The sequence below is a fragment of the Aythya ferina genome (genome assembly GCF_964211825.1).
Source record: "Aythya ferina genome assembly, contig: HAP1_SCAFFOLD_1364, whole genome shotgun sequence".
NCBI classification, from domain to species: Eukaryota; Metazoa; Chordata; class Aves; order Anseriformes; family Anatidae; genus Aythya; species Aythya ferina.
Window position 1 is genome coordinate 329 of NW_028180733.1, and position 10,339 is coordinate 10,667.

At 36.1% G+C, this 10,339-nt stretch overlaps 1 protein-coding gene across 1 annotated transcript; it reads left to right on the forward strand.

The window, feature by feature from the left end:
• The first annotated feature begins 643 nt into the window (after positions 1–643).
• LOC311429557 (transthyretin) lies at positions 644–8,314 on the forward strand. The gene is made up of 4 exons (XM_084540643.1): positions 644–799; positions 1,578–1,717; positions 5,974–6,109; positions 8,023–8,314. The coding sequence occupies exons 1-4, from the start codon at positions 731–733 to the stop codon at positions 8,128–8,130; spliced, it is 453 nt and encodes a 150-aa protein (XP_084396769.1). The 5' UTR covers positions 644–730; the 3' UTR covers positions 8,131–8,314.
• Positions 8,315–10,339: the final 2,025 nt, after the last annotated feature.

Here is a 10,339-nt window from a genome sequence, read left to right on the forward strand (position 1 = left end):
AAGGGGACAGATTGTACTAGGTCTCTTTCCAGTGACTAAGAGGAAGACTTAGTGTCTAGCTGAAAGTTAGGCATGATGAATCCTAGTCTTGGGAACTTCTGGTGAGAGTCAGCATGTTGTCAGATCCTATCTAAATTAGGTTTCAAAAATAAACATTGCTCTTATTAAAAAAGCAGATGCAGACATGGGAATCTGTCTCCAAGCATGGACCATTAGTGCTGTCTCAGACAGAAAACGAACAAACTCCATTACTTATATGGAGTCCACCTCTATATTTGGGAACTAGTCTTCAGAGAGCATTAAATCCATTGAGAAGAAACATGGAGCACATGTAGAGAAAACACTGGGGCATTATCATGCACAACCTGAGGCCAAGGGAATGTAGATCTCCTAGAACTAGTTGGAATTCTGTGCAAAGAAAGGTCGTTTACATTATTCTGTGGAGGGCTTTCTACGAGTCTAATCTCCCCAGGCAAGGGTCATGTTTGTGTCCGTTACTTATTCTCTTTACTCTAGTGATCCCGCAGTCTTTCCATTGACTGCAATGGCTGCGCTATTCATGGACTGACTCTAGGATTGGACTGTGTACTAAGCAAATAATCAGAATCAGCAGATTTGGAGTCATATGGGCACCCAATAAGCAGCCTGTTTTGTTGTAGGATTGGGTATAAAATCCCAAATCTCATCAGCTCCTAGCTGTTGGCACCAGGACTCACTAACAGCAAGCAGAATGGCCTTTCACTCTGCTCTTTTTGTTTTCTTAGCTGGACTGGTATTTCTCGCTGAAGCTGCACCACTGGTGAGTCTTTTTTATTCAAACTCAATCATTACAAGAATCATCTATATTTTCTAGATGACTAGCATCTTCCTCAGCCATGAAATTCTGCAACAATTAGACTTCATTGAAGTGTTATTTTAATACCATTTTTTAGGTATCTTCTTCAGAATTCTTTAAACTTTTCTTTCATCATTTACCCATCTATTTTAGGACACTATGAAAGGGTATAGGATATAGGACATGTGACCCTTTATTTTTCTCTCTATATGTCAGTTTCTGACTCACATCCCATATCTTCAATATAGAGATAGCTTTACCTTTTTCACCAAACAAGTGCTTCTCTAAAGAACTAAAATGAAAAAAAAAAAATGTATATATATATACATTTATATAGTTTTTATATATATATATATATATATATATTCTTCCACCCCTAGTGATGATGTAGGCATTTATTTCTTGGTTGCCTAACATTCCCTATTAAAATAATTTACTATTTTCTTATCTGTGATCTCACTAAAAAGGTGTATTTTACGATATCTTCCCAGGGACACATGCAACTGTAAATATTTGTCAAACTGTGTATATGTATGTATGTAAAATAAAGTGATATGTATAAAGACCAAAGATTCTGCTGTAAGCCATAAATGTTAGTGAACTAGCTTTGAAATGCCATTTTGCAAAGAACTTGCTTTTAAGCCAACATTAATTCTGCAAGAACAATCTATCTTCTCTTTGAAAGAAAGCTTTTGCAGGCCTAGTGAACAGCTCCTATATAACTTCTCCTGCTTTCCCCAAGGTCTCCCATGGCTCTGTTGATTCCAAATGCCCTCTCATGGTGAAAGTGCTGGATGCAGTCAGAGGAAGTCCTGCAGCTAACGTAGCTGTTAAAGTCTTTAAAAAGGGTGCAGATGGAAGCTGGCAGGACTTTGCCACTGGGTAAGTTATGTGGTCTTACTGAGACATTTTCAAGGTGCCTTGGGAAAACAAATGAGAAATAAAGGGAATGGAGCTCTGATCAAAACAACTTTAAGTTGTCTTTCACATGTCACACTATAACCAGAATTATACACACTAAAACCACACTATAACAGCACATGATTTTTGGTCTAGAATACATCCAATTCAAGTGGAGCATACTTGTTACTGAAATTTAAATACATACTAATTGGAAAAAAAAAAAAGTTTATTCAATACTTATTATTTTCTCCTATCTCCAATATTACCTTTCCGTTCTCCAAATATGTATATATATTTAGATCTTTATTTTCAACAGTCACGTACAAAATCCTTTCTGTAAACTCCATCTCTACACATACGAATAACAAGTGTATTAGTTCTCTTCTGTGCAATAAACTTGCTCGTTGGATGAAACTGCTTAACCTGAAGGTTTTCAAGAGTCACATTTTAACAAAACACAGCATGGCCACAGCATGTTTGTTGTCATATCTATAGATTTGCATGGCTTTTGCTATTGTGACAGGTTTATAGTTACAAAGCATCCTCAGAACATCACTGAGAGGCATGCAAATACTACTATCTTCAGCCTGCAGGAAAAATATGTGGAACAGAGGGATACAGTTTTCTAAAATTTAAATAGGTGAGGTATTCATGCATCTAAGTTTCATTGTAACAATTGACTGATTCAGATTTTTAACTAAGAGAAATCTCTATCAGCAGGATGATATTCAAGTACAGGACAACAAGCATAGGTGTGGACAGGAACAACTAGAGCATCCAGTGGTCTTTTACTAGAACTTTTATAACATGATTTATATAAAAGCTGTAAAGAGAAACAGAGAACACTACAAGCAGAGACATACCTTTCTCTATCTGAACAGTTTCTTTCTATAAAACTCAAAACAATCAAGAAGACAAAACCTTTCCTCATTGAAAGGTAACCAACCACCTAATAAGGAGGAGATAAAACCAGACACCTCCACCCCCAAAGGGTGAGTGTTAATCTAGGAACAAATGACTCTTGGAGTGGATTTATATACTTCAAGCAACAGAGTACCTCTTTAAAAATTGACAGGTTGCTTTGGGGACAATGGTAATGTTTTGCTCCTAACAAGTATTTGTGCCGTGATCAGGAGATACAGGTTATTTTGAATGTTTCATCAATTGGTCTTGTATGTGTAAAGTATAATTTACACTGGAATAAGATAAATATAACATCAGTGTTTAATGTTGTCACCTTTTGAGAATACTAGTGTTTTCTTGTTCAGTTTATGACACTGCTCTTAACATGTCCAAGGAAACAAATCCTGTGGCTCTTCTCGGCCAAGTTCTTTTGGCACTTTATATTACAGAGAAAGTCTGAGAAAATAATCTATTTAAATTACTTAAATAAATAAATGAGGAAAATAGCCTTAGGCACAGAAGTATTTTGCTGCGGGAAGGCAATAAAATAACATTAAACCACCATTTTTACTGCAGGTAAAGATTATGACCTTTCCCTTGGCTTGCATCTTAACCAAAGCTGCTTTCAGTGACAACAGCGACTTAGGCTGAGGGCACTAGTTTGAAATAGTTTTTCACATATGATTGCAATTTTCTTCCTTTGGGAAAACTAGAGTTTATATGTGATAAATCTGTTGAAAATTTGAATGCAATCAAGGAACACAATCTGTAACTACACCCAGCATGTTAATATTTTGAAGGTCTGTATGCATTTGCTAGGTACTGTAAAAGAGTCATTTTGCATAGATGTCTATAAAGGCTTTTTTTTTGTTTTGTTTTATTTGGCTGTTTTAGTTTAGTTAGTTGGTAGTTGTTGTTTAGCCTTGCTAACACAATTTAGGGAACTTAGCAAACTTTGTAACTATAGAATTTAAAATATTAATAAATATTTCAAATAATAATGATTCTCTTTTAAAAGGCAGAGAATAAGTTAGCATAACAACAGCTGATTTTATTAAGAGGCTTATTTCAAAATAAACTTGGCCAAAAATATGCAAGAAAAGCTTTACTACAACTGAGATGCACTCTGAGGAAGGCCCTAGGGCTAGGAAGCATGTGATATGGGTTCTCTATGAGCTCTTCCCATGACTAGCTTTGACCTTCTCACTGCTCACATGTTTTTGAAAATCTAGGCCTTATAGTTCGAGAGTTGCATTCACTAAACATTGTGACCTTGTATGTGAATCATCATCAAAGAAAAGAAAAGAAAAAAAAGATGTCACAGCACATCTGATAGAAATACAAGTGCTCATACAGAAATACAAATGTTGCTCAGAAAGAATCACTTGTACCATTTTGCTACCAGGGCTAAATGCAGGAAATGCTCTGCCTTGTGCTACTCCCTCCCAGAATATGAATCACACACTGTCCTGTAGGATGTCACACAACAGTGGTACTTAACGGTTTGCTTATGAGCAAACCACTGACACTGAATGGCTATCACTTGATAGCTAAAATAAGAGAAAGTGCCATTAACTCTTGGTGGTGAACAGAAGGTTTCAAGTGAACCCTTGTTTCCTGTTTCCCAGTTGTTCCGGATGGTTAACATCTGCAACTCTGGATCAGCTAATTACAGAAAGGACCATTCAAGCTGCATCCATGTCTTTCTTAAACTAATATTTCTTCATATGAACAAAGATTTTGAGTCACAAATAATTTTTTCCCTTTAAACAGTTTGTGTCAAAACCATCTAGCTTCTAAGCAGATACATGTCAATTGCCAACCTGCAGCCTGAACAATTCTTCAGGGTCTCAACAATTGCTTCACAGTTTCAAGGACACATGAGCACTTGCCAATGAGATCTTCAGCCTTTTGTCTCTTGCCTTTTCTAAAGGCAAGATAGCTTAAGCAAGGAAATACTAACGCTTCTACAAAGACTGCCTATGAGACACGTTTCAGTCATGTCTTGGATTCTCTACAGGTATGGAAAGAATACCTGGGTATAGCTGATTTCACCTGTACTATACCTGTGAGACTTTTTCAGTCTTCAAATTGCTATAGCTGAAATTTAAGAAAACCTGAACAGTACCACAGCATTTTTGATTTTGTAAATTCTTAATTTAAGGACAAGATCATCATTCAGACTTCTGTCATTTACTTGTCAAGTAACCAAGGAAGATAAGCAAGATTGAGGAGGAGGCTGGGAAAGAAAATCTGTAATAACACAACTGATTCTTTCTCTGATAAGAAGCAGTAGCTCATTTCATTCTCTCTTCCCTCTATTCCTCCTTATGTGTTTCTATTTTCAAGCTATTCCTTGTCATAGGCTGGACAAGTCCTACTAGCTCTTCAAATCAAAGTTTTCTTTATTTTTCCTTCAAATACATCAAGTGGTTATGAAATGCTATATAAATATTTGCAGTAGAAAAAAATAAAATCATATAAAGAGATTGAAATAAAAATAAAATAAAACAGTGAGGGAAAGGGCATGCAAAGGAGTTAGAAGACAAATATGTAAATATTTAAACAGCTGTCAAACAAAGTTTGGTCTTTTTCAAACTAATATGGTGCAATGCCAGCTAGATTTCCTCCTTGCTTTTGGATTCCATTCACCCAGCATTTTGTTACAAGCTGAATATATAATCTCTCTGAGCTGCCAATTCCTACTGCTCATTTACATGGCACCCAGTGGAAGAGGACCCTGCTCTTTGACCAAGACATGGTAATTTGAATTAATAAAATCTCATGACACTAAATTGCTGTTCCAAGACACTACCATTCAGGGTCACATAAAAACACATCAGTGTTTAGATGTAAAACCTATAGTCTCAGTGCTAATAACTACTGAATAAAACAATTTGCCACTAAAATCTCTTTTCTCTAATTATAATTTGAGAATTGGCATCTTGCCTTTCATCATGACAATCCTTTTCCAAAGCAACTAACATTTGGTTCCAGAGGGCACTTAGTACAAGTTTAACATGATATTAAAACAGGGGTCTTAACTATAATCCCTGCCATAGCAACAAAAATGACCAAAGAAAGCAAGTCAGCTTTAATTTGTGATGTACGTGGATAAGCTGTTAGCAGGGACAGGTTCTGCAATATCAAAGCATATACTACACAGGAGGGAATTATTTCAGATTACTAGAAATCATTCAGTGTTGAATTTGGCTATCCAGCACCTGTGCTATTTAACACTCCACATTGACTGTTTCCATTTTTTGGATTCATGCCACCATCTCATTTAAATGACAGTATAAAATATTTATGTAGATATTTTGTCATTACAGGAAAACCACAGAGTACGGTGAGATCCATGAGCTCACAACAGAAGAACAGTTTGTAGAAGGAACGTACAGGGTTGAGTTTGACACCAGCTCTTACTGGAAAGGACTTGGCCTTTCCCCATTCCATGAATATGCTGATGTAAGTATTTGCAAGTATACCTAATAACCTATATATCATGCAGCAGCATCAGCTGGACAGAATAAATACAGTGTTTTGATACTGAAAAAGCAATAAAATGGTTCACTGCCACCTAACATTGTGCAAATAAAGACAGTAAACAGTCAGCTAAGCCAGAGGAAGTAGCCAAATTCCCTGCAAGTACAAATTGACACAGCTCTTCAAAGAAGAGCTGTGCCCATTTAGTTTAGTAGAGACCTTTGTCCAAAAAGAGCTATGTTATTTGAATGGACTCAGTGTTTTAAAACCAAACAAACAAACCAAAATAAACCAAAACAACAACACACAAAAATAACATAGTCTTCTTTAATTGTTGCATATATCTCATTTCATCGTAAATATACAGATTTGGAAGCCTTCATTTTATAAAAAATTAGCTTTTCATTAATCAGGGAGATTTCCCTCATACCAGTCACCTGAATTCTTGTATGATTGCTAATTACAGCAAAAAAATTGTTCTTTTTGGTGTGCATTTTTTCATGATGCTCAGTAAATACATGCATAATGATACATGCAATAGAAAAAAAAAAAAAAAAAAAAGGAAAAAAAAAGGAAAAAAAAAAAGAGGCATAAAAAGATAAAGAAACAATCATAGTGAGAAAATAAAAGTTGGCTATTTCATTGATACCCAAATTCCATACTTGGGGTTTAATCGTGTCATATGCTTCCCTTTGCTTTCAGCCCAACAATGATTTATAGTGTGTTCTTTTCTATGACATTTACTTAGTAATTCCAAAAATTTTGTTTACATTCTTGAGGCTTACTCTGCCATTTAATTTAAGTTTCTCTAAACATTCTGTTCAGTGGTCTGGAATGGCTATGGAATTATTTTGTAGAACATTTTAAATTGTTAATTTATGGAGACCTGTGGAAGACTAAAACAAATGACTAAGGCCCTGATCCATAAAAGCCTGAGGTGCAACTTGAATGATTTAGGTCAAATAGACAATCCTCATAAGTGTTCCCTAACCATTTGGATGTCTGAAAATTGCTGGGACCTAAGAATTTCACCTCAAAAGGTGCCTAAAAGCACATAGTTGATCCTGTTCCAGCTAGGCTGTTAGGATGCCTTCCTTTGATGTAATGGTCTACAAGTCACCCCATTACCCTAAGAAGTGGGCAAAGTTCAGTCACTGTCTGTGTACAAGGTAATTCTAGCCTACAGTTCTCATGTCTTGGCAGCTTAGACTTTGGCAGGATTAGGGTGGAGGGGGGGATCTCTCTAGTCTTGACAGTTCAGAAAATAGTTCAAGCATTAGACTAAAGAGAGCCAAAGAAAGGGACTCAATTGAAGGCACTTTTCCTGGGAGCTGCATGTCTCACCTTCCAAGAACTGATTTGGAGAGCAGCAAATGTGAATTCTTTTAGAACAAAGGTCTATTCCTTTTCTTGCAAGTCTAGTAACTCAGCTCTTCCATTAAGATCTGACTCATCATGAGCTGTGTTAAAAACAGTACTGAGGCACTGAAGTACAGAAAGTGGCTTTGGACTCCAACTGCCTGCCTTGCTTGGAGCTTGGACACCTCACACAGATCTTTCTTACTGGTTGTTTGAGATACCTCCCTCTCATCCTCCCACCCCACATCACAGACTAGAAATAGGCATGCCTGACTCAGGTGTTCAGTGTCTTCACTGCACTTCACTACAGGTGAGGCTTTTGTGGACACTGGTCCAAATCACACTAATTTCTCCATCTTCAGCATGTGTAACAAATTAATGGGGAGCATTACCCTTTGCAAAGGTGTCTGACCATTGACTGAACAGAACTAGCTAAGTAGTCTACACAGGAACTAGAGCATGCTTCCTAATTTTAAAAGCTAAGGCAGTTTCAAATGTGTGCTGTTCATCATGGTTACAAGTTTTCTCTTTTCCAGGTGGTGTTCACTGCTAATGATTCTGGTCACCGCCATTATACCATTGCCGCTCTCCTCAGTCCTTTCTCTTATTCAACCACTGCTGTTGTCAGTGATCCCCAGGAATAAACAAGTACTGTCATTACACAAACACCTTCCTCTGCTAGGACTATTGTAGGCTTTTAGGAGGAAGGGTTTTTCTATTGCTAATGCATATCTTTGTGCTATATTAGTTTTTGTGTTTGTTTATTTTTCATTTTGTAACCTGGCAAAAATTCAAACAAGTCAATAAAAAGTTACTTCTTTAAAACAATTTCTGCTCTATTGGTGAAGTTTTATTGTGTTATAAAGTGCCATAATTTGTGCTCAAATGCAAAGGGCTTCTAGAAGCTGTGTGTGGCATATGGAAGTAAATTAACACTTGTTTTGGTTCTGTTATCTTCCTCCAGTACTTTAAACAAAATCTCACCAAATGAACTGGCTTGAAATAGGAAAGTTAGAGTTCTGCTACCTCAGGAAAAAAAAAAATCCGACCAAACATACTCAAAATAATAATGTCATCTATGCTATTCATAGCTTACACACAGAAGAGACAGTCCCACAATCAACTAGGTCACAGGGTAAATAGGAGAAATTCTGAATATCTAGCAACAAACAATGTAGAAAGATTATTAAAATATGTAAATGTAGAGAGCTGGATAAAATCTATGTAGCTTTACTTGAAACTTTAAGGCATACTTTGTTGATTTCAAGAGGAAGAATTGCTACTCACTGAATCTAGGAAGTTCTAGGAAGTAATTTCAATTACCACCATTTTTAACAACTCTGATCTTTAACCCAGTTGGCTACCATATTCAGGTGCATTCCAATTAAATCTCTAATAAGTCAAATCTCTAGCCAATACCCATAAAAAAAAAAAAAAGTCCTAAAATAGAAGCATAACCTTAATATGCTCTTCAAAATTTTAGAAGCAGAACAAGGCAAATTGTAGAGTAATTGTGATTCAAATAACATTGTTGATAAATGGACACATGAGTGTGACGGCTTTAACAGTGATTTCTGTCTACTTATGGCCTATTGTATTTAAAAATATCCTGAAGCAGAGGAATTATTGTTTAATGGGATTATGGAAATGACAGAGGCCATTACTGAACTCATGCCATTCAGAAACTATCAGTACTCATCTGCACTGACCTTGGAGTTGATCTCTCCACTGAGAGCCTACTGGGATGACTGCATACCAAGAGAATTTACAAGCTATTTAGTTAATTTTCCCCCTGATTTCTGGACTCCAACAAAGTTACACAATTCTAGTAAACAGTGCAGATGGTTTCAAAATAGCACCCATGTTGAAGCATGCATGCTATTTCATGGGAACCTGCTATTCCTAAAGCTTGAAAATCAGTAGGTTTGATTTGCAGCAGGCTATGCCTAGCCATTTAATTAGAATGTAAATATGTTCCTAAAGTTGTGGTGTTGACATCAAAAATAAAAATAATAATAATTTAAAAAATAAAAATGGAAAAAAAAAAAAAAAAGAAAAACAAAAGGAAAAGAAAGAAGAGGTTAACATCCCTACTCTACATGTAGTCATCCACCTGAGGACAGGGTAAATATAGTAAGAATGTATTTGCATGTGCCTAGCCAAAGATCAGAAAGAGTTTCGTTTCAGGAAATAACATTTTCCTAAAATGAAACAGAGACTTCTGGTGGGGGCTGACTTGCAGCTGTACAGATGAAGTCCTGAAATTGTACTGAATCTAAGGAACAACTAAAGTGACAGGATTTAAAATGCTATTTAGCTGTACATTCAGAAATGGGTATGTAGGTACCTAATTAACATGCTGGAAGCCAAGGATAGTATTTTCCCTCCGGGGAATACATAAGAAAACTAGATAGTTCACACATTATACACTTACCACAGAGAGAAATCCCTTAACAGATAAACATGGATGAGTCAATTATGCCCCACTATAACCACAGAGAGATTCTCATAGAAACTGAAATTGCCGAGTTGATAAGGAATCTCTATTTCTCTTAAGTATATGACAAGTATACGGCACTATTACTCAACAAAAAGAAAAAAAAAAAAAAAGAAATATAAAGAAAAAAAAGAATAGACATTTTTTTTCCAATAAAACGGATCACTGAAGGTAGGTAACTATCCTCTTGTGGGTATCATTCCCACAAGCAATGATAGAATACTTATTTTCACAGACAAGGTTCATGTTTGTATGGGTTACTTATTTTCTCATTATTTACTAAGTAAATAGTAAGAATCAGCAGCATGTTGAAAGTCCTATGTTGTTTTTTTGATAAGTAGCTTCAGTTTAGAGGC